Source organism: Stegostoma tigrinum, chromosome 37, assembly GCF_030684315.1.
Source record: "Stegostoma tigrinum isolate sSteTig4 chromosome 37, sSteTig4.hap1, whole genome shotgun sequence".
Classification (NCBI taxonomy): domain Eukaryota; kingdom Metazoa; phylum Chordata; class Chondrichthyes; order Orectolobiformes; family Stegostomatidae; genus Stegostoma; species Stegostoma tigrinum.
The window spans coordinates 11244296-11270528 of NC_081390.1; the positions used below are offsets into that span (position 1 = coordinate 11244296).

The 26233-nt window shown below is 41.4% G+C and overlaps 1 protein-coding gene across 1 annotated transcript in view; it reads right to left on the reverse strand.

Moving 5' to 3' along the window:
* Window positions 1–1992: 1992 nt before the first annotated feature.
* The window catches only part of LOC125467528 (stromal cell-derived factor 1-like), a 34769-nt gene continuing 10528 nt past the window's right edge, over window positions 1993–26233 (reverse strand). Inside the window, exons 3-4 of the mRNA XM_048563523.2 lie at window positions 7307–7384; window positions 1993–4267 (exon numbers count right to left, since the gene is read on the reverse strand). Coding sequence (XP_048419480.1) covers window positions 4252–4267; window positions 7307–7384 — 94 coding nt within the window. The 3' untranslated portion in view covers window positions 1993–4251. The remainder of the gene's footprint in view (window positions 4268–7306; window positions 7385–26233) is intronic.

Here is a 26233-nt window from a genome sequence, read left to right on the forward strand (position 1 = left end):
TCCAGCAACCATTCCTGCCCCTGAGAAACCCATGTCTCTGTTATGGCCACAACATCATAGCACCAGGTACTGATCCATGCTCTAAGTTCATCACTTTTATTCCTGATACTCCTTGCGTTAAAGCAAACACAATTTAACTGATCCCTTGGTTCCTTCCCAGGAAAATTCTTCCCACTATCTGGTCTACTTCTTGCTACTGCCTCACCTGCATCAACTCTCACCTCCGGTATACAGCTCAGGTTCCCACCCCCCTGCGATACTAGTTTAAACCCTCTCGAACTACTCGTGTTGAGAGATATTTCATAACAGTTGAATTTAGCTCATTCAAACTATTTGTAGTACATAGTTTATTCGAGTGACATAAAAAGAGATTTTATTACTTGCTAACCTTGTGTAAAAATAATAAAAATGTGACAATAAATGGAAGTGTGTCTGTTTTAGGTTCAGACAGGAAGAAAAAAGGTTATGCAGTTTAGAAGTTCTTAGCATTGCTGAGGTGTTAGACTTTTAACCTGAGAAGATTCTAAAACTATTTCAGTTGTCAGTTAATTATTGTTTCTTCAATTTGCTTTTTCACTAGCTGTTGTCTTCTATGATAACGAGTAAAACAGGTAGAGAGTTTTTCAGTTCCTGCTTAAAAATTAATTACCTTCTCTCTGCTTCTCAAAAACAGCTGCTGAACTATTGTTCTTGTGTATATCCCCAAGTCTGGCTCCATTGTTTTTCTAAGTGAAATAGTTGGAGCAACATTTATAAAGCAACTTGTTCATTTACCATTTTAAAATGAATTTAAACAAGTGATGCATATTTATAGTTGCTGGTTCAGTTGCCTGTTTGAAAAGTCTCTAGAAACAATGATAATTTCATTATGAGCAGATTTATTTATTCCACATTAGTCTCCTGGGCTAACCTCAAACTGTGATCAGGTGGTCCTACCAGCTATATTAGGTCAGTATTTGTTCATTTTTTAAAGCCATTGGGTCCATGAAAGTTCTCAGGTACAACAATTAAATGATGGAAGTTAATGTATTATCTATATTTACTCTATCACAGCAGTGTTATGCAATAAACCCTCTTGTTATCTGAAAACAATACCTCTTCTGATAGTCTACAGTGATAATTTCTTCATCAATTGCTATACAGACCCAAGATAATGGCAGATTGGTGGCAGCAAACCATGTCTGAAAAACTGTGTACCTTATACATTGAATGCCAGCAGTCATCATCTAAGAAAATACTACAGCAATACGTCGCCCATGATCAAATGGCACAGCAGATTCGCTGGGCCGAAGGCCTAATTTTGCTCCTATATTTTATGGTCTAAGAGTGATCGACACCTAGACTCAATTCCAGGTCAAAGAATTGAACTGAAATTATATCTTGAAAGGAGTTGGATGATGCGTTTAGAGATATTTATGAATAGTTGAGTTTAAAAGAGGCGAGCCACCTAGGTTTATTCTGTGAGCTCGTAAAAACAATTCAAATATACAGATGCTGAGATATCAATAACTACTCAGTCAAAAATATAAGCTTTTGAAAATGCAAAGCCTCACGAAAGAACATATGTTCATAACAAGTGTCTTCAAATCATTTAAACCCATTATACAAATAGCTTTAAAAGACTTTCTTAATTCAGAGGATTAATGATAAAAGTACATTCTGAATTCCTTTGTTTGGAGATGATGAAAAAGGGGTCTTTCCCAAACTTCTGTCTTGAAAGTAGAGATGTTATGCAATACACCACAAGACAGTCCCCTCTCCTTTCTTCCTCCCACTCAAACATCTTCTTTATTTAAGGATAGAAGTTAGTTATTTTATTGTGTAAATACATAAAACCTCATAAGGAGCTGTTTTGCCTTATTGTAGGCATTACAGTACTATTTTAATTAAACTAAAGCCTTTGTCAAAATGACACCATTAAGTTTAATGATAATGTTTCCAACAGTAATTTCTGTCTTGGTGCAATTAACACACTTAATGAGTAGGCAAACATTAAATTCAAAAAGCTTTTATTTTGTATAACCTTCGCTCAAAAGCATAGTTTGAACAGAAAGCGTTTCCGGGTAAATAAGATCTTTTTCCACATTTTAGGGAACTCCAGAGAAGAGAATATCTGAATAAACATTTCTGGCAGCAACTGTAACTTGCCCAAATTCTTCACTTTCCTTTGCAACAACCATAGATTCAGGGCAGGAAACAAGACAGAGGCCAGAAACAAAGCAAGCTGAACTCCTGGGAGCCAGCACAAAGACTTTGTAAATTTAGAAAGAATTAGAAGGAACCCTATAAAAGTAGCATTGTATTGTGTTACAATGAGTAAACCTGACTCAAGAATGCAGTCAGACAGAAAGGCATCAGAATTCCCAATTACGGCTTGTTACTGTACTTGTGAAATATTTGGAAAACAATGTAGAATATTCAAGGACAAAATCAATAGCTGGTTCAGATCACTGTGTAAGAAGGAGAAATCAGTACCATTATGCAGATTTATGGTTATAATGACCGGCTTATAGAATATACTTGTTCCCTGGGGTATTTCCCTGAAAGTAATTCAGTTTTTATTCAGACCACCCTGTTTCAAATTTCTCTAAATAAATCTGGATTGTCCCTCCAACCCCAGACATTGATAGTGTTTAATATAACTGAATTTATATCAACAATAATTGCAGTATATATGCTATTGTCGGTAGCTTCGATTACACAATACTAATATGTTCTTTTTTAAATGTGTTCCAACTGGCTTAAATGCTTTCATACATATTCTTCCAACAAAAAAAAGCCTTTGCATTTTGGTATTCTTCACTCAAAGATTTTCCACTGGGATTATCCACTGGGTTTATAAAAATCATCTCATCACATCTTTGAGTGGCACTAAGCATCTTGCACACAATAATTTGAAACATGATCAATATCAATGCAAACACATTGTGCACACAGCTAGATCTCCTAAACTGCTGTGGGATAGATGATTGATTGACCTGTTGTGGGCCAGAGTATTAACATCTGACAATTGTTGCAGTGTTACTAATGTCTGTACAAAGAGGGGATTGAAATCAACAGCTCGACTCAATACAGCACTACAGTGTCAATCTTAGTTTTTGGGTCACAAACTGGTCTAGGACGTTTTTTTTGGTTTAAAAGTAAGATTACTTACAACTGATCCAAATAAACACTTTGAAAGGCATTCCTGCCCCCGCAATTTATAAAGTTTACAAACTGAAAGAATTCAAGCTTGATTTTGTTTTACATGATTAACACAATGCAAAAATATAATTTCTTTTTTTTTGACATTATCAACATATGTTTATGTTTTGTAAGAAGCAGACCAAAACGCCAAGAGATTAGCTTCTCACTTAAACGTTCTGACTGTTATTAATGTTTTGTGGGTCTGCCATTGACTGCTATTATGTTTATTTTTCCTGCTAGGTTTCCTTACCCTGTGCACTGGGATAGATGCATCATTTCCCCCTTGGCGCCAAGGCTTCGATGTGGAATGATGCATCTGTCTTGCAGTGAGTGAGAACTCTTTACTGCTGTGGCATTTAAACTGCATACCTTGTTCTACCTCTCCGCTCCAAAACTTTGCCAATTCTGGTTCTTTGCTATTATTCAGAATACAGGATTCTGCAAAAACTCAAGTGTGCGTATGTAATTTGTGGATTAAATTTAAATCCCACCAGTTTAGCTCCAACTAAGACCCTGGTGGGAGACCAAAAGATTTCTCAGGGGAAGTGGCGATTTCCATTCAACTCCCATTGAACTTACGACTGGGTTGGAGGGTACAAATAATCTTCGTTTGTTCTGTAGGAACTGCATCTTTGAGACTATATGAAGTTGACTGAGTTCAAAGCTTGCTTATTTTATATAAGCTGTTGGGTAGCCAGACTCGTTTATATTACTGGGCAAAGGCTGCAGGTTGCATTGTCACATTAGCAACTTTTAAACCTCATCGAAACTGCAGGATTGAAACTGTGATGCAAGTGCTCAGCTCTTTTAGTTTCTTTTTAAGTTTTAAAACTTAAGGTTGACGTGACATATGTAGACGAACGGTTAATAAACTGATTGTCACAGAGAACCTTAAGACACAGGTCTCCATGTATTCCTATATAGATATTCAGCTCGTAAATCATATCGTAAGGCTTGTTACTAGGTAATATACTGTGCATGATGGCAGTCTGCATGGAATACATAAGGGTATCTCATTTTTCTGTAGTTGCATCAGCACTGAGGATCATCACATCTTCATAGCCTTTACATCATGGATTTCCTGCAAAGTAATGGATTCTGTCATTAGCAACTACTGTAGTACCAAATTTGTTGCGTTTAATGGAACTGTAACATCTCAAGCTGCAGTAACTTTAATTCCCTTTCGTTCTGGTCATGCACTAAATCAGCTTCCTTCAAGTAATGGAGCTTAAACTGTGATACTCTGGGTATAATTAGCTTAAAGCGTGGCACTTTCATGGACGCAGTAACCCCAGAGCCCTTTAGCAGAATTGGACTACATCCCCAGCACAATGGAGCTTTCAGAAACCTGCAGTACTGAACTCTTGACACCAGGGGCGCACTCCCCACCTGGTCCCTGCCAAGCCTTTGACTACTTTTTTCACTAGAGAGTAGGGGGTTGAGAAGTGACTATATAAAGGTTTGTAACGTCATGAGTGGTATAGATGACTTAATGGTGTGTGTCTTTTCCCTAAGGTGGGGGATTTCAAGACTCTGGGGGCACAGTTTTAAGGTGAGAGGAAAGAGATTTAAAAAGACATGAGAGGCAAATCTTTTACAGACAGAGTGGTTGGCGAGTGCAATCAACTTCTGGAGTAAGTGTTGGATGCGGGCACAATTACAACATTTAAAAGACTCTTGGGTAAGTGCATGAATAGGAAAAGTTTGGAGGGATATGGGCCAGGAGCAGACTGGTGGGACTCGTTTAGTTTGGGAACATGGTTGGTTTGGACTGGTTGGATGGAAGGGTCTGTTTCCTGCTGTATGACTCTGACTCCAGGCCAAATCAGGTTGCTATTACATTTACATTTCTCCCTTTATTTCTATAGAAAATCTGGGCATGAGGAGCCAAATGAGTATTTAAGGCAAATGAAAGTGTGTTTCACTATGTATTTTCCCCATTTGTATATTATTTCATTTCAACCAACCACATCTGGGCAGGCATGCTGAATGTTAATTCCAGCAGAAAATCCAATGGTCAGTCTCATGCATAAACCGATAGAAAGAATAATACAGACAGCTTCCCATTGCCCAAAACGTCTCGGCAGAAGATCAAAAATTTCAGTTATTTTCTCTCATGCAGTGAAATATGTTTCTTTGGACTGGTGGTTTGAACAACTAACTGATGCATACATATCCCAAACACAAGCTTCAGATTCTCCTCATATTGTCAGATAAAAATAGGATGGCACGGTGGTTCAGTGGCTAGCACTGCAGCTTCACAGCACCAGGGACCTGGGTTCAATTCCAAACTTCGGTGACTGTCTGTGTGGAGTTTGCACATTTTCCCTGTGGCTGGGTGGGTTTCCTCTAGGTGCTCTGGTTTCCTCCCACAGTCCAAAGATGTGCAGGCTAGGTGGATCGCCCATGCTAAATTGCCCATAGTGTTCAGGGGTAAGTGGATTATAGAGGGATAGGTCAGGGTGGGATGCTCCATGGGACAGTGTGGACTTGTTGGGCCAAAGGTCCTATTTCCACACTGTAGGGAATCTAAATATTATTGCTTATTGTCTTAAAGCCTTTCCTCTTGATGATAGCTGGCTCAGTTGTCTTTTTGGAAGGGTGAGCGTGGAGTACAAAGGTAGGAAAACCTTGCTATAACTGTAGAGGACATTGGTAAGACCACAAACTAAAGTACTGCATACTGTTTTTGTCTCCTTATTTTAAAAGGATACAGTAGCTTTGAAGAAAGTTCAGGGAAGGTAGGTGAAGAGGTTGTCTTATGAGGAAATGTTCAGCAGATTGAGTCTAAACTCATGGGAGTTTAGAAAAATGAGAGGTAATCTTACTATAATAGAATAGGTCCTGCAGGGACTTGAAAGTAAATATTGGCAGAATTAATGGGACAACGGGTCTCTTCCATACTCTATGATTCGATGATGTGATGCAATGGATGCTGAGAACATTGACCTGACAGAGAATTCTAGAAGAACGGACCACATTTTCAAAATAAGGGGTCTCCCATTTAATCCACAGGGCAGCGGATTGAGGACAGGTCATTGAATATATTCAAGGTCGAGTTTGACAGATTTCTGAATGACCATGGAAAAAGAATTATGATTGATAGCCATAAAGTAGAGGAAAGGCCATGATTAGCTCAGCCTTGATTTATTTGAAAGGCAGAGTGTGCTGGACAGACTATTAGATTAGATTCCCTACAGTGTGGAAACAGGCCCTTCAGCTCAACAAGTCCACACCACCCCTTGGAGCATCCCACCCAGACCCATCCCCCATAATCCACTCACCCCTGAACACTACGGGCAATTTAGCATGGCCAATCCACCTAGCCTGCACATCTTTGGACTGGAGGAAACTGGAGCACCCAGAGGAAACCCACGCAGACACGGGGAGAATGTGCAAACTCTGCGCAGACAGCCACCCGAGGGTGGAATAGAACACGGGTCCCTGACGCTGTGAGGCTGCAGTGCTAACACTGAGCCACCATGCCAAATGGTCTAGTCTTGTTTGTATATTTTTATTTCTTTTGTTAATTCTGGGCAACACAAATCATCAGGTCATAAACTATCAAATCTCTCTGACTCATAATGTTCTGGCTTCAAATGGAAACCTGCATGCAGAATCATTGATCAATTCTTCTCAAAATACAAATGAGAGTTAAAGTTCATATTCTCTAATCATGGACACCTAAAAAGTGATTCTTAAACTGAAGTTGGGATTATTGCCATTGGCCATTTATTGTTCACCATTTAACTTATTTCCACATGATAATGATTTTGAAATAATAAAGGAGGAGAAATAGACTCAAATGTATATGATTAAATGAGTTTTGCTGGGAAAAAGATACAAATTTAGAATCACTGACTTCAAATGAAAATAAAATGCTCCATCAAACGTCACACATCAGAAATACTATTGTTTCAATGCCAACTCCTGTGACAAAATCAGTGCAGTGTGATATAAGTGCTAGATGTCAGGGAATGCACTAGATATGCAACTTTAAATATACTATAAATAGATGTTCTAGTTGAAAAAGAAAGTTTAATATAAGTGCACCCAATAACAGGAGGGACACTACATTTGTAAATAATTTTAAGAGAATCACATGGTTTTGTACCCTTACAGATTTCTGTTTCTGAAACGAAGCCATCTTGTTTTAGGATGAATGCAGATCTGGTCACCATTGTTCTTCAAAGTGGCTCTGTCAAAACAAAAAGCAAAGTGCAGTTTAAGTTTATTACAAGGGAAAACAAATCAATGATATATCCATGGCCACAATGTATTTGTGATGTGGAGGTGCCAATATTGGACTGAAGTGGACACATTTAGAAATCACACAATGCCAGTTTATTGCCCAATAGGTTTATTTGAAAACCCGCAAGCTTTCGGAGCTGCACCTGACGAAGGGGCTACACAAGTTTTTTGATTTCAAATAAACCTGTTGGACTATAACTTGGTATCCTGTGACTTCTGGCATGGTGTCATCATAAGCCTCACAAAGCAGAGAGCATGTGTACCTCAACAGCATGAGAACATCAAACCAAAAGAAATAGGAGAAAGTTGTTCAACTCCTTGAGCCTGATCGACTACTCAATAAGATCATTGTTGGGAGCATGCAGGGAGCAAATCCATCCTTCATTTTTATCAGCTTATTCAAGCATATGAGAGGACGTCCCAATGAGCAGCCAAGTGGAATTTCAATAGAGATATGTTGGAGCTGAGGGGAAATCCCAGATCCAGTCAGCTTTGTTTTATTTCCATAATCAGTAATTCCCCAGCTGACAAGTCAACAGAATTGGGTTCAGAGCAATAATGTTTTGCTATGGAATGAAAACACCTCGCTTCATTTTGTTAATTCTGCAAAACACTGTGGATAAGAGATTGCAGGTTGCAAATCTCATTTCACACAGTTCATGGTCCCAGTACAATCAAGCTGTACTTTACATTCCCAATGGGATGGCCAACATAGAAAAATGAAAGTGCAAGGCAGGTAAAGAAGTGCCAAGCAGTTATTGGGAAGGGTCACTCGACCTGATCATGTTAATTCTGATTTCTCTCCACAGATGCTGCCAGGCCTACTGAGCATTTCCAGCAATTTCTGGTTTTATTTCTGATTCACAGCATCCGAATTTCTTTCATTTTGTTTTTAAAGGAATACCAAGGCTGTCCTATATTTTCATTTACTGCTGGACACCTCTTGCAATCAGCACAGCGAATGGGAGCATGTGCCACTGACTGCAATTTCAATGGACCAATGACATTTTTATGTACAGATTGCCCCAGGCATACCCAACAATTTTCAATCCCTCACCCCTGCCAACGTCACAGCCTCACCAATCAACAGAACCCAGACTCTCCCTGCAAGAAAACATGACTCTCCTTCACCTGGCAATGCAACATCAACAGTCACCCATCTCCCAACAGTGCAACATCGACAGTCACCATCTCCCAACAGTGCAACATTGACAGTCACCCATCTCCCAACAGTGTAGCATTGACAGTCACCCATCTCCCAACAGTGCAACATAAACTGTCACCCATCTTCCAACAATGCAACATAGACTGTCACCCATCTCCCAACGATGCTAAGCCCTTTCCCTACTTCAAACCTCCCAAACAAAACTCAGTCCCATTCCCCAAAAATTGTCCAGCTCCTCACCTCTGCCCCCAGCAAATCAAAACCACCTCCTCAGTTCTAGAAGAGGTTAGGACTATCTGAGGGTGGGTTTTGGTATTGGTGGAGGGTATGGGGTGGTGAATATTGAAGTGGGTGAGCGTTTGGAGGCTGCTGAGCTGGGCTGGGAGTTAATTCAAGAATGTACACTCATCAAGGCTTGCTCATGGTTCTGAGGAACAACAACAATTTAAGGGGAGCCATTCATTCCTCCTCATATTATAATAGCCTTCGAGCCAATATCCAAGATAATTCACTGTTTTGATTCCTGGCCTTATAATCATTTTTTGATGTAATTAATTACATCCATCACAAAGCCTCCTTCAAAAGCACTTTCCAAACCCATGACCATACCATCTAGAAGGACAGCAGATACATGGGAATCATACCATCTGCAAATTCCATTCCAAGACACTCCAAACCATTCTGACTGGAAAACATATCCATGTCCCTCAGTGTCAGTCAGTCAAAATCCTAGAATTTCTAGAACAGTGCTGTTGGAGTCCCTATACCACATTGGCCACACCAGTCCGACTATCACTGCTCACCAGCACTTTCTTTAGTGCAATTAGGATTGGGCAACATTGTTGGCCTAGCAAGTAATGCTCACTTCCCAAGACTGAATACTACTAACTCATTCAGTCACCGTTTTCATGATCCTTGGTTAAAAATTAATCTTACAAGTGTTTCCAACAATGATTATCTTCCTGCGTGTCTTTACTCAGAGTGTTCATTAACTGGGTTGTCTAGTTAACTAGTACGTGGATCAGATCAATGACAACAGTACTAGTACATTTCCGGTTCTGCTGAAGAGGATTCAGGACCAGCCTTACCCTTCGCACAATAAAAATCATGGCTCTTTGCCATGGCTCAGCATATAATCATCAACAACCTGCTTTCCAATATCAATAAGAAAACAGTTGACAATTTTCAAAATTAAAGGTTTGGAAATACTTCAGTAAAGAAAGATTTGGAAGGTGCAAATGTTTAGATGTGCCATCTAGAGCCAAAGAATTATTCAGTACAGAAGAGGCCCTTCAGGCCATCAACTGTCTCGCATCAAAGCTACACTAAATCCATATTGGTCCCACTTTCTAGCACTAGGTCCATTGCCTACCTTGGGGATTTAGCTTAAACCTAGTCTGCTATTCTATAAATTTATGACTGATCTGATAACTTCACATTCCCACTTTCTGCTGTTAGCCTTTCAGCCTTTGGCTTATGAAATGATACTATGGCTTTAAGATGTATATTTTATCCTTTTATTTGAAGAGATTTTTTAAGGTAGAGGTACCAAGCGGTCTGTTCAGTGCCACTAGACTAAACAGCCATTTTTTTTTAAAATTTAGAACAATAGAAGTAACCTGAATGGGTTGGATCAAGCTCCCACAGAAATAGTGTTTTTAATTTTCAGAAGCAATTGTTGCTGAGTCTTGAACCTGGGTTTGGACGCTGCAGCATTTCTCTCCCTACCACTGTCTCTTGGAGTTTTCTCTTGATGTTTTCCTCCCGGACTAGGGAATTTCCTGTGATACAATCTACTATATTGTATTTGTCTTTGTTCAGGGTGTGCTTACGGGAATGTTAATATATTGGAACAGTTACTGTTTAGTAGTTAAATAATCTGCTATTTGTTAAGTTTTCCAACACAGTTACGTTATTCCAATTTCTTCTTTTGTTTGTTGTATTTTAACTATAGTGCACAAATAAGGTGGGTTTTGCTTCAAATCTGGTAGTTCGACCAATCAAATTGCATCTGGAACACAATGCCTGGCACTTGCCTTTAAAATAATAAAAAGTTAGGGTCAAGACTATCTTCTGAAAATATTTTGAGAGGAAATAGTCTGGTCCATGATGCTTATCAGAAATTTATTTACCTCTGCTTTAGCAATATTCAAAGACTCTACTACCATCACCTTTGAGAGTCCCAAAGACAAACAACACTCTATGAGAAAAAATTTCGCTAAAAATTTCTGTCCTAAATGGGTGAATGTTTATTTTGAAATAGTGATCCCTTAGCTCTGGATTTTCGCACAAATATAATCTTCCTCTTCACAAAAACCCTGCCAAGACTCTTCAGGATCTTGTTCAATCAAGTTTGCTTTTACTCTCCAAGAAAACTCCAACAAACTCCACTAGATATAAGCCCAGGCTGTTCAACCTTTCATCATTAGTCAACTCGCCCATTCCAAGTACATGTCTTGCAAACCTTCTCCGAACTGCTTCCAACATATTTACATTCTTCCTTAAATAAGGAGAACTAGTACTGTACTTCAGACGTGATCTCATCTGTTCCCTGCATAACTTAAGAACAACCTACATATTTTGTACTCAAATTTTTGTACTAACCTATTTTGTACTCAATTCTCCCCACAATACATGATAATATTCTATTAGTTCCCCATCTGCTTTCGTTTTAAAGAATGTGAAGTGAGCATGAGCAATATCAGTTCCGTTCTTAATGGAAATGTCTACACTCTTCGTAAGTATATGAATGCACTGGAGAGAATGCAGAAGAGTTTTTCAAGGACTCCAGGAGTTTTGAAGAGGAATCATACCAGACTCAACGCATCAACTGTTTCCCTCTCCACAGGAAAGGACCAGACCTGCTGAGTTTCTCCGCCATTCTCTGAGTTTGTTTCAGATTTCCAGAATCTTCTCATATGTTGCTTTTATCCTTTTCTATAGAGCCTTTCTGAACAGTCGCTGCTATGTTGTATGGTTTGGCAGAAGCAATGAACCCCAAGACCCATTGTTTCAATCTGAGGGACCATCCCCTACATCCAATTTTGACTTATCCAATACTTTGAAATCTGCAGCATATCAGACCTTCAGCACAGTGGGACTTAACAATTCAGTTATGGTTTTATCCACGTACCATTTACACTAACATTTGGATAGGTACATGAATAGGAAATGTTAGAGGTAGATCAACCAAATGCAGGCAAGAGGGACTTGTTTAGCTTGGGAAACTTGATCGGCATGGATGAGTTGGACCAAAGGGTCTGTTTCCACACTATATGAGTATATGATTCTAAAATGGAATTTACTCATATTTTAAACATCTATAACAGATATTTTGAAATTTTATGAGGAATTCTTTTCTATTACACAATTGTAAAATTTAAGTACGATTTCTACATCTATGTATATTGACAGTTTTCAATCCTAATGCCTGCAGCAATGGAATTTAATGACATAAATATATATAAAATTGTTCTTTTTTAATAATTAGCATAGAAAGCATATTATGCATTGATTTCTAATCCTTATTCCTGACCTTACAAAAGCTTTATAAGTAGCAATAGAATTAAGTGAATTGTAAATGAATACCTAACATTCTCAAACAGGCTCTGAACAGAAGTGAGGAGAGTTTCCAATTTGGCAACTATCCACAAAGCTAAATAAGCAGGAAAATCAACACCCTCCTCATCAACTCAAATAAACAATCCACTCAGACATTTAGCTAAACAAAGGTGTTCATAGTGCCAACCATTTGGGAGGTAGGCTAGAGTAAGTATTTCCAGATGCCAGATTCATTGCTGATCCTGCACTCAAAGGCTGGTGGAATCGAACCACAAAGGCCTTATAGAACAATACTGGAAATTGAACACAGTCCCACGGCGGCTGCCTGAGAATATCCGAGTGACAACTTACAATAATTTGGCTACAGACTGACCATCTCAGTAGTAGTTCCTTGCATCTCAGTCTCTCAATGTTTTCCCTCTAGTTATTGGCAGTGGATGTGGGTTGTCAATCTACCTGTGATCTCCTCATCCTCTGGGATAGCTGATTATCCAAGAGATTTACTGATTCGTGAACTATCCTAGAATAAGCTTTTGTTTTCATTTTTGCATATAAGGTAGAGGGAGGGTTTTTATTTTGACTTGATACTGACAAAATTCTCCGCTGTATTTAAAATAAACCCATTTGAGAAATAGTACGGAGTTAGCATAATAGTGGATTAAGCTAAATGAGAAATGTCACACCTCAAAAAGTAATTCATTTAAAATGAAACACACAGAATTTGCTGCAAAAATGCCTGAATGATACCTGTAAAATATCAAAAATGTTTGTATGACATGCACTTTGTGCAGCACAAATCAACCAGCAATTTGCCAGGTGGGAGAGATAGTGGATTGCAAATTAACTGTGCATTGCTGACATAATTGTAGCTCATCATACAGTGGTAGTTAACCTCAATTTGCTGAATTAATTAATTAAATTGCAACATTAATTTCAGCAGCATGCCATTTTGCAATTAACATTTGCATGAAATGGCTGTATTTACATACTAACTGCATTAAGCTTGTAACAATGTAAATCCAATACATGAGAATTTAAATGCCCTTTTAATAATATGGTAACATTGACTGCCAATTAACCTCACCAACCCAGAAAATTCAACATTATAAGTATGGAGTCCCTCACTGCCAAGAAGTAAATTGTTGGATTTTTTAAAAACCAATTCCTTCAAACTTAAATATTTATTAATTTTTCTTTATGTCATATTTGTTTCTTTCTTAATCCATTTTTGCTCATTCATTTCCTATTCCAATTTTGACATTGAACTCAGCCACTCTGAATCAACCTCCTTCTTAGTTCTTTCTTCCACAATCTATAATTCTCATTGGTTAAAAGAAGATTGCCTCTACTATTCAATGCTCCAATGCTTCCTTTATAATGTTAGAAGCTATTTCTTCCAGCAATTGTGCAAAAAAAGCTGAAGGGTTCGAGAACACAGTGAAGATCTCAGCTCGTGGTAATATTGGCAATTCGGATCACGGAGTGAAACCTGTGATATCCTTCACAGATACTCAATCTCAGTGAAGAGTCAGTCTTATATTAAGTTTAATTTCTTACTTAATTGACGCTTTACAACTTTGATGGCCTAGAAACTTCATTCTAGCTCTGAGGGATTGGTTTCCATTGCAGTCCTGATGGCCTAAAACTCTTTAGAATTTTGATAGTGGGAAAACCTCTAGATGAGCCTTCACAGCTCAAAGATTTTGCAAATCAGCTTAATCTTCTGTTCAGGTGAAACCATACTTCTGAAATGAAAACTTGATTTTTTTTTCCCTCAACTGAATTACACTCAAATGATGGTCCCTGGTCTGTTTGCTCTGCATGTCATAAAAGCTCAACATCGTAAAGTCTCAGTTAAGATCATTGGTGTCTTGCTGTATGCTAAAATTAAGGCATCAGCCTTCAGGGAAATGGTAGGCAGAATTTTATGAGATCTTGGCTCAGTGTCACATTTCTGTGTTTCATAAAGAGTTTTTCTTCCTGGGCTTAGTGAGTTTTCGCATGCTATTATCCAAAATGAGCCTGATCATCTATTCTACTCCCATGACTTTCCACTCATCTAATGCAAAGCTAATTCTCCCACTTGTTGAAGCTGGAAGTATTCACCATTGTTGGGATAAGACGGAATAGACCATCATCCCTGGCAGCAGCACAATCTTAGAACACTGGTGTTTACCAAGCCAAGCATTAGCATTCTGCATCAATATAGTGGCACAAAAGCCATAAACCAGTGTTTCTCTCAGCTGGCAATTCCTCGCACTTGCAACTGCACATTCCCAACCCAAATGGCAGTTAAGGGCCAAGCCACCCACCTCAACCTCTTCCCACTGTACAAACCCTCTGTAACACTGTCAGTCTTGCCACAGTATCCACTAGAACCCAGCATCAGATCATTGTTCACTGTGGGACTGTCACAAACAGGAAAACCTTCAAAGAATGTGTAACATTGACTTTAACTTCCAGAAAATGAAAGCAAACAGATTTCAAACAAAAAGATGCTGCATTCCTCTCCCAGAATGCAAATGAACTGCTGAATGCCAATGATTGTTCACTGGATCCAGGTCCCACTTACTAGAATCAGCTGTCACTTCAGTCCTGTCTGGCTTGTAGCACCTGATGCAGTTGCATTCGGTTATGTGAAAGATGATGTTTCTTCTGCTCTTCCTCCTCTTTGGAAGGCTCTTCCCACTCTCACATTCCCTCAGCATCCATCACATCTCCTCATTACTCGCTCCAGTTGTGAAGAGCACAGCAAAGATCATGTGATATGTTAGTTTGGAGTGTATTACAAGGGCAATCAGAGCTGCCCAGGCAGCAGAACCTCATCTTCAGGAGGCCTAACATGTGATCCACAATGGTGCTGATGTTTGGCCTCAGCCAGAGGGTTGCATAACGGATTCATCAGCCATGGTTGCAGAGGGTAGACCTTGTCCCTGTAAGACATCCAGGCCCTCAAGCACAGCAGGAACATGAGACTTCCTGAGGATGTAGACATAAAGCTGCAGGGCAGTGAGTCAGCGTAAGTGGCGAGCTGGAGTTACCAGGTTCCCACCCTGATTGTCATGTTGGGCTTTCACAGTATTAAATTTCAATTAGCTCATGATAGAATAGCAATCTTTGGTGTTAATGAGAGTGTCAATGAGTGATAATCCTCATTAAATAGGCATTTCATATTCACTACTGTGAATCTCACCTTGATACCTTGAAATCTGTTGAAAACATAACTCGCTGCCTCCAATGTCATGTTAGACTTCACTTGGCTTCTCATACAATTCTCACAGATTTCTCACAACATGTAATTTAGACCCTCCCAGGATTCAATCCAACAACTTTAATTCACTGTTTCCAATGACTTTCTGATCTCTTTAAAATATTACCTTCACAGAAGATAAACCACATGCCTACTAACCTTTCCTTAAAATCCAACTCCCAAATGGTAATTAAATATTTTTGCATCACATTGAACTAAGTAGACATGCCAAGAGATAACCAATACCAAATTTTGGGCCAAAGTCCTGGGATGTGGCCCTTCCTTTTGAATACATTTTAAGATGGGTGCCACAAAACAGACAGAAAGCTCATTACTGCTTTCCATCCATCTTCCTCCCCTTTCCATCTCTTCATCGAAACAAAGACCATTGACACTCCAAAAGAAATATATGACATGTTTTATCAGTAATTTGGGAAAATTTTCCACAAGGGACCTATTATTTATTCAGGGCCCAACTATGTTGAAACGTTGACAGTGAAGGATTGGTTATTTGGCAACTATCTGATCCATAGCAAGTCTGTGTTATGAAATGCCTAATTTGCATGTCTATGCCTTGGGGTTATCAAGGCAATGATCTGAGACTTTAGTTTATATCTCCGTTGCCTAATCTGTAAACCTAACCACAAAAGCAAAATTTAATCGCAAGATTTATCATTAACTTGCATTTGAATGTTGATATTTAAAGTATGTTTTTATTTTGTTTGGGTCTCATTGAAGGACCCTGAATGCGCGTCATTGGATATTTGCTTCAGACTGTGGAATGTTCTTTAGAATCCTGATATCCACTTCAGAAGCTAACATTGGTACGATGCAAGTGCTAAGCAGCAAAACAAAATTCTTATAAATGATAGAGCTACCAACGATATTATAAAGTACAGATGAATTACTTTGCCCTAAAGATTCACGCATGATGCACACAAGTCATTACGGTGTTCATTCATTAATATGCTCAATGTAATTTGTCACTCGTAATATGAGATGAGAATTTCTCGTGAGCACTGAGAGGCCTATTTGCACCTATCTGAATGTATTAGCATGCCATGATTCACTAAATCACCTCACTAAAACACAGTTTGCCATTCTCACACCAACGAGATAGAAAATAGACAGCAACAATTTCTAACATGAAAGTCAGAGCAGACGCCTAGTGCCTCCAGCTCGCTACAATGATCCTTCGGATTCCCTTCTGGTACAGCTTTCCCGACATCTCAAGGCAGGCTCCATTGGCAGCAACCGCCTGCAGACCAGAAAGGTTGGCATCAGACTAGTACCACCCTCCCCATACCATCATGGCACATCTTCGACTCAATTACAATATAGATTTGCACTTCAATGATTCACTTTGGAACGCACTGGATTTCAATGTAATGCTGCAGCCAAGATACTTTTAACTCTGGGCCAAGCACCCATCTCAGGAATTTAACCAGGCCACATCACCTTGCTAGCTCTCTTAACATTCACTCACTTTGAATCTATTTAGATACACAACGTGAGGGCGTTGGTGACCTTCCTATCCCATCAAGTCAATGGCTGCATTAAATTTTTATGTAAAGAGCTGTTTCCAAGCATCTCTTAATTGTCCACCCACAAATGTGTCAAGGCTGCTACACCAGGTCATTTGTGACAGATTGCACCAATTCATTTGTTTTCCCCATGACGAGGTCCATGCTGCAAACTAGGCTGTAGACTTTGCCAATATAGTTTCGGCTTCCCCAGGTTCAGGCTTGTGCTGCTCACAATGTGGTCTCCTCTACCGTGAGGAGACGACATGCAAATTGGTGACTGCTTTGTAGAACACCTACAATCTGTACACAAAAATGATTCCAGGCTTCTAGTTGCCTGTCACTTCAACACACCACCGTGTTCCCTGGCCACCTTTCTGTCTCATGCCTCTTGCAATGTTCCAGCGAAGCTCAGCACAGGCTTGAAAAACTGTATTTTCTCTTTCCTTAGGAATCCTGAAGCTCCTAGGACTCAACATCACATTCAAGAGCTTGATCATGTTCTTTATCTTACCTACACTGGGTCATAGCATGGGTTGCTTTCAGTACAGCTAACCTGTTCTCACGTACTCCTACATCTATCATCAAATGATATCAATTGCTCTCAGTACAGGCTACAGATTCTCTGCTACTCTTCATTCTCATTATCATTTATTCAGATTCTCTTCTGTCCTGGCTTACTGTCAATAGTCTCCTTGCCTGTGAAATAACTCCACAGCGGCTGTACCCTGTCACAAAGTCACCCTATGTTGACACACGGAGAGTCTTTGACTTTGGTCCAGCTCCCTCGGAGCCAGCTCTCAGAGTGAACAGGACGTTTGACACTTCTGTTCCTAACTGTCAGCCAGGGCTCTCTGATTGGACCAGATCAACAGGTCCAATCAAAGAGCTCATATTCTATGAGGCCACCTGGCTGACTTCATTACGATCACTACAGCCCATCTGCCCCTTTCATCTCTGAAACTGAAATAAAAGGACATCAGAATTGGCCAAAAGCAATGTATTCTGGGAATGCCTGAGCCAAGACAAGCCACAGCAGTCAATTCTGCTTGGGGGCAAGTTCAACCCGAGACAATTGAAACCAGAGAGGCACCCGGAGTGTGAAAGGTCAATTCAAACCTTCCTGACAAACAAGAAAACACTAGAAGCATGGGGCAGACATGCCTCAGTAAGACAAAAGACCAGGTGTATATTGTGGGATAAAACCAGATGTCCAGGTCCCAAGAGCAGACACATCGAAGGGGTCACTGTTAACCACGTTATTGAAACCCATTAGCAGCATTTCAAGGTGATAAAACAAATTAATTCAATACCTCCAATTGTTCAAGTCCTTGGAAAGTTCCAGAAGGTAACAGAAGAGTATAAAGAACACTAAGATAATAAAATGTGAGGCTGGATGAACACAGCAGGCCAAGCAGCATCTCAGGAGCACAAAAGCTGACGTTTCGGGCCTAGACCCTTCATCACTGCCTGGCAGGACTCAGAGTGTTGCCCATTCTCCAGTCTATCTAGAGGCATGTTGGCAATGCAGCAGTGACTGGAGGAGCTCACCCTCTGACGAGAGAAGAAAGAGAGAGAGAAAGAGTCATTTCATGAAGAGAGGAACAGACTGAACAATTCATCACACCATTAAAGTTACAAGTGTCTGGGAAGTATTTTAAGTTTCTAAGGAATCAGATAGTCAGCAGTAGAGTTGTTAAAAGTGTAAAGTTTAACTCTTAACCTTTGTTGTCTTCAAATAAAGTTGCAACCTGTTTCACTGACTGAAGACTCGTGATTTTTAGTCCTTTCCTGGTACATGCGAAGTTATCTGGGTAAATTAATACAGTCGGTTCTGCTACAATGTGATAGCTGCATTCCTGCGCACCATCACGTTATAGAAAATCGAGCTATAAAAATAACCAAGCCTATGGAAAAAGTGGGGTTGGGGCAGACCACCAAAAAAATCACTCAAAATCCAAACACAAAGGGTAGGGCAGTTTAAATAAATGTATAATTCACATCTAATAATGAAATAAAAGTAAATTTAACACCTTGCCTTGAAAAAAATGTCAAGATGACTTGATGGGGGAGGTGGTTTTGAAGTTCCTCTGTTGTTAATGCAGGGGTTTAGGGTCTTCATCATCATCATCATCATCATCACCTGCAGGGTTAGGACTAAAAATCGTTAATCCAGAAGTCGGTGGCTGTGTTCATTGTCTTCTGACTGTTTCTTGTGAGTTGGCTTAAAAAACATATCCAGTTTTCGCTGCTTTGCCTTTTTTCTTCTTTCATGAAGAAGCTGTTCATTGGGTGCCAAATAAGTTCTTATTCCACACACTGCTACCCTGCTGCGTTCTGCATTGTAATCGTTGTCCTCTAAGAGCTGCAAATATTTCTCAATTCCCCCTCAGGATAGAAGATTAAACAGAAGTGGGAAGCTTTCATGGTACTGCATCCTGAGCTTCATCTCCTTCATCTCCAGCTTCCACTTACTCCTCAGGGACAAGTTGTTGTAGATCAGCTGTAGGGAGCTCTTCACAGTGGGACTCAGGCAGCTCTTCAACATTCTCACATCCACGTTCATCACCTGCAATTTTATCACCAAGACGCTTCTTGCTAACATTCTTGGTCACTGTGTCCTAGCATTTTTGTGGGTAACACGGCTGAATTTGCAAAAAGATGCCGAAAATCACAGTACCGTACCTCTCACAGAAAGCACTTCATGACAAAGTCTGTGAAATGATCATGTGAAGCCAGCACAGAAACTCTCTCAGCACTAACATCACGCGTGGTCAAGACAAAGCCCACAAAATGGTCATGTGATGTCGATGCATACTTCTCCGCATGCTGATGGAATCACATTGTAGCCAACACAACTTTGTGTTTTCAAAATAGCTTTCCCGTGTGCATCAGTCGCATTACAGCCAAATCGCTTTGCCAGAAAATGCGTTATAGCAGAACTGACTGTATTGTGTACACTGCTTAGGGAGTCTGCAAGGTCTTTCGAACACCCTGTTCCAGACAACAGCTCACCTCCCCTTTTCCCCAGCCTCGTTGTCAGCACTATTATCCGTTTTTCCGAGCTGCTAGCAGTTCTGATGAAGAGCCACTAGCCTCCAAATGTCAACTCTGCTTTCTTCGCCACACATGCTGCCAGGTCTGCTGAATTTCTCCAGCAATTTCAGTTTTGGGTTCAGGGTGTTATAGACTGCATCAACTCATCGCGTTGAGACCAGCCTATCCTAACACAGCTGATTTTACCTGCAGGAAAGGGAATCCATTACATCTAACGGGTGTGTCACCTGCAATCGTTGGTACCACCTCTCAGGAGTTTGTGCCAGGTCTCCCAGGACCTGCCATGGCACCTATAAGATTGAAAACTCTCATGTTCCTGCATTGTTTGAAGCTTTGCTTTGTACCTTAAAAAGCTGGTACAAGCACTGGATATACGTGTGGAGGCAGCATGGTGGCTCAGTGCCTCAACGGTTAGCACTGTTGCCCCACGCAGCAGCAGGACCTGGATTTGATTCCAGCCTTGGGTGACCGTCTATGTGGAGTTTGCACTCCCTGCGTCTGTGTGCGTTTCCTCCGGGTGCTCTGGCGTCCCCCACAGTCTGGACATGTCCAGGTTGGGTGAATTGGCCGTGCTAAATTGACCATAGTGTCCAGGGATGTTCAGGCCAAGTAAATGAGCCATGGCAAATGCAAAGTTACAGGGATAGGGTAGGGGGCTGCGTCTTACTTTTCAGAGGGTTGGTGTGGGCTTGATGGGCCAAATGGCCTGCAGGGTGTCTATGATCTGTATGAACAAGGGAGCTGAAGCATTCAGTACAATACGTCAGCCAATAGATCCTCTCTCCTGGAGGTGCTTCCCCTTCAGATTAATGTCCCTGCCAGTTCAGACTCTTTACATCGACAAACCAGTCAATCATTTTATGAAAACCTCCACTCTTGCTCTCATGTGCCTGTGCAGATAGCTTCCTCAGTTGTGTAGCTGCCTGTCCCTCCCTTAGATCCCTTTAACTGGCCCTAATTCTAACCTGGGTACCCATCAGCCTGCCGCTCTCCATCACTAATTGGACAGTCAAAGTGGAGTTAGCCTGCTGATCAGCGCCTCCCACAGGATTATAGTTGCCAGAAGTGGGGGTTGGGACCCCACAAATCGCTCCGTTGCCTGAAAGTGTTTAAAGCCAAGAGAATGCTGGCCTCTCTCCTTGTGGATTGTTGAGCAGCTCAGTGGAAGATTTAAACACAGTGCCAGATTTCCACATGTCAGGATCCGAATACCCCCAAAAATACCAGCAATCTATTACACTGTCATCACTTGTTTTCCTTACGCCTCTGAAAGGACTGAGCTGTCTTTCAAAGATCTGGCTGTCTCTGTTCCATGTGCTTTGCATCTTTTCCAAGCCACTAAAGCTGGGAAATGCAGAGTACGCGATAACATTTGACTGTAAATTATGGAGTTTACTTTCTCTTTCAGATATGATTCATTAGCAATTGTAGATTCCAATGAACTGAGGACTGTTGTATTTTAATGCAATGCTTCTTGATGTGATGCATAACTATTGGATTTTCTCTCCCCTGTGGGCTTCTCTGCCTCACACACTCCATATCACTGGCAGCTTCATTCTCCCATCAACGTCTCTCAGGCAATGTCACCTTCTGGGCATTTCATAATGTGAGATTACGTACACCCCTTATTCTTCCCGCTTTCATCTAATGATTCTTTACACAACTATATGCATTTTTATTGGACTTTCATACGATTAAAAAAAACTCAGGTGTCTCACAGTTAACAGGCATAATTTGATAATTAGGGGGCAAACAAGACAATCAAACGAACGACCAAGTGACAAAGAAGTAGGGTTAAGAAGCACCTTAAAGCGAAGGAGACAAGTCAAGACAAATTCAAGATTCAAGAAGGAAATCTGGGATGTATGCGTATGAAGGAACTAATATGAATTATGAAGCTCATAAAACTGTGGCCAATCTTGCAGAGCTATCAGAAGATTTGCAGGGCTGGAGGAGGGAACATTGGTAGGGACCGATGAGGTGGATGCAGAAGGGATTGAAAACAGGTCTTGAGGCTGTACAGGACGTTGGTGAGGTCTCTTCTGGAGTACTGTGCCCAGTTCTGGTCGTCCTGTTATAGGAAGGACACTATTAGACTGGAGAGGGTTTAGAAAAGATTTACCAGGATGTTGCTGGGAAAAGAGGGTTTGAGTTAGAAAAATAGACTGGATACGGGACTTCTTCACTGGAGTGTAGGAGGTTAAGGGGTGACCACATAGACATTTATAAAATCATGAGGGATGTACATGAGGTGAATAGGAAGGGCCTTTTCCCTAGGGTAGGGGAGTTCAAAATGAGGGAGTATACTTTTAAGGCGAAAGGAGAAAGAATTAAAAAGAGTGTGTTTTTACACAGAGAGTGGGTCAAGTGTCTAATGAACTGTCAGAGGAAGTGGTGGATGTGGGTACAGCTACAACATTTAAAATTCATTTTGATAAGCTCATGAATAAGAGAGGTTTGGAGGGATATGGGCCTAGTGCAGGCAGGTGGGACTTGTTTTTTTAGGGAACATGGTCAGCATGGATAGGTTGGACCGAAGGGTCAATTTCCATGCAGTATGGCTCTAAGACTCTATGAAATCAAACATTTTCCTTACAAGAGGGTAATGTAGGTCAGTGGACACTGAGGTAAGTAGTTGTTAGGTTCCAGGAAGCAAAGCTTAAGATTTGTGGGTTTCTCTCTCATTGTACTTCATGGCAGCAATGGCATTCACTCTAATGACCCATCAGTCACAGGAATGGAAACCTAGCCTGAAGGTGATTTTGTCACAAAGTTACTAACCACTTGCACTAAAAGCATCCCAGGGTTAAAAGCTTTCTTTAATGATCGACACTCTCTCTTGTTTTCTATATGAACTATCATGGTGCTGGCAGGTTTCCAGCCCATTTGTAGTTCTTTGCTTCATACCCATGTGCCTCATGTGGCCAGCACCCAGCAGTATCACTGTTCTACCAAATAAAGAGCTCAGCTGAATATTAGCTCAGTTGAAAAAGGAAAGTTCAGATTGCTGCCAGAGCCAAAACAGAGCATATTCCTCGAGAGCTTTGTGGATTCAGGCCAACTTAACACTTTTAAAATGTTTCAACAAAGGGCAGCAAAAATAAAGGGCAGAGTACATACAAAAATTACTTGTCTCTGAAACAACAGTGTCGAGCTGGAGGAACACAGCAGGTCAGGCAGCATCAGAGTAGCAGGAAAGTTAATATTTCAGGTTGGGACGCTTCTTCAGAACCAGAGACGGGAAAGGGAGCTCAGAAATATACAGAGAGAGGAGGGGTGGAGCTGAGAAAGGTAGGTGGCATGGTGACAGGTAGATTCGGGTAGGGGGCTGTGGGGATTGGTCAGTGGGAAGGATGGAGTAGATAGGTGGGAGAGATGATGGACAGGTTGTGTCAGGTCAAGAAGACTCCAAAACCTCACCTTCACTATGGACATCCAATCCCTGTACACTTGCATCCCCCATGCAGATGGCCCAAAAGCCCTCTGTTTCTTCATCCCCCGCAGGCCCAACCAGGCCCCCTCCACCAACACACTCATTCACTTAGCCAAATTCATCCTTACCCTGAACACCATCTCCTTCAACTCCTCTCACTGTACAATCTAAGGGGGTGGCCATGGGTAGCTGTATGGGTCCAAGCTATGCCTGCCTCTTTGTAGGATATGTGGAACAGCCTCTATTCTGTGTTACACTGGCACCAACCCTCACCTCTTCCTTCATTACATTGATGACTTTATCAGTGCTGCCTCATGCTCCGATGAAGAGCTTGAACAGTTCATCAACTCTACTAGCATCTTTCACTCCAACCTCAAATTCACCTGGACCATCTCCGAGACCTTTCTCCCCTTCCTGGACCACTCTGTCTCCATCCACGGTAACCGTTTCAGCACCGACATCTATTTCAAGACCATCAACTCCCACAGCAACCAAGACTATAACTTCCCTCACTCATCCTCCTGCAAGAATGCGATCCCCTACTCCCAATTCCTCCAACTCCACTGCATCTGTTCCCAAGATGGAGCGTTCCACTCCCACTCATCCCAGGTGTCCTCCTATTTCAAGGACTGTAACCTCCCCCCCAAACCCCACCATGATCAAAAATGCCCTCAACTGCATCTCTTGCATTTCCCGCACTTCTGCCCTCAAACTTCTGCCCCCCCCCCCCAACAAAAACAGAGCCCCCGTGTCCTCAAATATCACCTCGCCAACCTTGGCACCCAGCACATCATTCTCTGCCACTTCCACCACCTACAATCTGACCCCACAACCAAACAGATATTTCCCTCCCCACCCCTATCTGCCTTTCGTAGGGGCCGCTCTCTCCACAACTCCATCGTCTGCACCACACTCCCAACCAACCCCACCAGACCCGGAACCTTTCCCTGCTATCACAGGAGATGCAACACCTCACCCTCACCTCTATATAATGTCCAAAGCAAACGTTCCGTATCTGACAGGGATTCACCTGTACATCCTCCAACCTGGTCTACTGTATCTGTTGCTCCTGATGTAGCCTCCTCTACATTGGCGAGACCAAGCATAGACTTGGAGACTGTTTCATGAAGCATCTGCGTTCTGTATGCAATAATCGACAACACCTTCCGGTCACCAACCATTTTAAATCCCCCTCCCACTCGCTGGGTGGCATGCCCACCCTGGATCTCCTCCAGTGCCACAATGATGCCACACCCAAACTGGAGGGGTAACAACTTATATTCCGCCCTGGGAGCCTACAGCCCGATGGCCTGAACATAGAAGTAACCAGTTTTAAAATCGGCCTATCCCTGGCTGTGTCCCATGTCCAACCCTCCCTCTTGTCCCCACCTCCTTGACCTGACACAACCTGTCCATCTTCCTCCCAACATATCTTCCCCACCCTCCCTATCAACCAATTCCTACCACCTCCTACCTGCATCCACCTATCATCACCCCATTCTCCCTCTCGCCTCCTTGATCTGACACAACCTGCTCATTTTCTCTCCCACCTATCTGCCCCAACAATCCCACTACTCTGTTTATTTCCCAGCTCCCTTTCCCCTCCCTAGTTCTGAAGAATGGTCCCGTCCTGAAACATCAACTTTCTTGCACCCCCAATGCTGCCTGGCCGGCTGTGCTCCTCCAGCTCCGCACTGTGTCATCTCTGACTGCAGCATCTGCAGTTCTTGCTATCTCCTACTGATCTCAGAACATTTGTATGCTGAATGAGTACATCACTGCCAAATTAATCTGTTTCTCCTCCCCCCTTTCTACCCTCCACCACCCACAGTGTCTTCCCTACCCTGTTAGCTTATGATGGATTTGCTCCAATAGGTCTTTCAGACTATAATTTACCTGTAAGGTCAGTAATGGTCAATAAGCTAAGTTCATGAGAGGGGTATCATAACTGCCTGGCATCGACATATGTACATTCTCAGAAGCAGTAGGTTCTGGCTAAGACTCAGAGTTGGGAACCCTGGCTAATTGCTCTTCTTTCTTTAGCTTGGGGACATTAAGCCCACAGTGGCTTGAAGTGAGAAAGACTGGTTCAGAACAAACCAGTGATACATTTACCTCAATATCTCCAAACAATTCAGATCTTCCCCATGACCCAGCTCAAGTCACATAGAGTCATAGAGTCATACAGCACAGAACAAACAGGTCCACTAGTCCATGCCAACCATGCTCCCAAACTAAACCAGTCTCACTTGCCTGCATTTGTTCCATTTCTACCTAAACCTTTCCTAATAATGCATTTATCCAAATCTGTTTTGAACATGGCAGTGGAAACCTGCCCTCACTACTCCTGAGTAGGACAACCAGGCATCTTCAAGTTGGCCATTAGCCAGCAGCACATCATTTGAAATATAGACCTTTGATTATTTAATGGTGCATGAGGAGCTCTGATCAAGCCAGTATTTATTGCCCATAAATTAACTAATTTAAGCAGAGCTTGTTAGGCCATTTCAGAGGGCAATTAAAATCAATCAACTACATTGCTGTGGGCTTGGAGTCACATTTAGGCCAGATCAGGTTTGAATGGCACATTTCTCTCCCTAAAAGACATTAGTGAATCAGATGGGGTTTTAGAACAGTTGACAATAATTTTATGGTCACATTACAGAGATTGAATTTCAATTTCAGATTTAGACATTTTCAATCAAACTGTTCAAATTTGTCACAACATGTCTCTGGGACTTGAAGTCAGGTCTCTTGACCCAGAGGTATAAATACGACCACTTCAGCACAAAGAGCCCTCAATGTTA